Source organism: Sinocyclocheilus anshuiensis, unplaced genomic scaffold (genome assembly GCF_001515605.1).
Source record: "Sinocyclocheilus anshuiensis isolate Anshui unplaced genomic scaffold, SAMN03320099.WGS_v1.1 scaffold1614, whole genome shotgun sequence".
In the NCBI taxonomy this organism is placed as follows: domain Eukaryota; kingdom Metazoa; phylum Chordata; class Actinopteri; order Cypriniformes; family Cyprinidae; genus Sinocyclocheilus; species Sinocyclocheilus anshuiensis.
The window spans coordinates 11,538-12,672 of NW_015547777.1; the positions used below are offsets into that span (position 1 = coordinate 11,538).

At 39.6% G+C, this 1,135-nt stretch overlaps 1 protein-coding gene across 1 annotated transcript in view; it reads right to left on the reverse strand.

Annotated features, from left to right (window-relative positions):
- Positions 1–1,135, reverse strand: part of LOC107704582 (F-box/LRR-repeat protein 17-like) — a 105,680-nt gene that overhangs the window by 11,381 nt on the left and 93,164 nt on the right. The window contains exon 6 of the mRNA XM_016507541.1: positions 827–934. Within this exon, the coding sequence (XP_016363027.1) occupies positions 827–934 (108 nt within the window). The remainder of the gene's footprint in view (positions 1–826; positions 935–1,135) is intronic.

Sequence of the window (1,135 nt, forward strand, 5' to 3'; positions counted from 1 at the left end):
ACCATTGTGCTGCAAAGATGTACCGGGAGAAGCGCGATTATTAGACAGCCGATCGTCATTTCCAAAAGTCAAATATTCCCCTTCAGAGTCAGAATCGGCGAATAACATTTGCAACACATCCTCACGGTACAACTTTTTATTAGCCATTTGGCGATTTTCTCTCACAAATCTCACAGCTTACCCGCACGCTATGAACTGAACTGCATCTGCATCGATGACACGAAAGCTCACTTGCTCTGCTCTTTCCTCAAACACTTTGAATAGGAAGGTGACGTAATTTTGGTCTAGAATTGAAGTATGCCATCTAGTGGTAGGGAATACAAATGAGATATTACACCATATTAGGAACTACAGTCTATTTGATTAAGTATGACGTCTTGTCGCAATTTTGCGACTTTGGCGCTAAGAGGGTTAAAAACCTGGTGCTTCATTCGACTGGTCATCTTCAGCGCGCGCAGCTCAAAACAGAAATGCAGAACATTAATAACTACTGTCATATACATAACGTTATAATGAGAGCACTATTGTAAAAAATGTTGTGAATTCTTAGGGTTTCGCTGACGTTTAATGTTAACTAACTTTTAATCAAAACATAAAATATTACTTTTGTATCTGCGAGGTGTCTGTTACACATTTTCACTGTGTGTTAACGTCAGTAATTATGACTGTCGAATGTCTGACTTGACTCTTGGTAATGTATTTTGCCCCACCCCCAAAACATATGATTCGACTATCAGTCGACTATCGGCAAGATTCAAAAATTCTGATTCGATTATGTGAATCCTTAGTCGGGTGAGTCGCTTCAAACGCAACGATTCACTCTTACCTGGGTGAGGTGAATGACGCCCTGAGACGTCACCAAACAACCCATGAAGCCCACGAACTGCAGATCCGGACAGTTCTCCGCAAATGCCTGCACCGATTTATCCGTCACCTGACAAACACAGAGGGATAAAAACACATCAAAACAATGTCCTAAATTTTGCATACATTATGCATACATATGTTTTCCATGTGACTCGCACTTTAACCAGTTCTGGTAAAAAAAAGAAAAGAAAAAGAATATATTCTGTTTAAAGCACAGAAAGCCCTAATTTCAAGTGATACAGGAGATGTCTTGAAAAAATTTAATGAA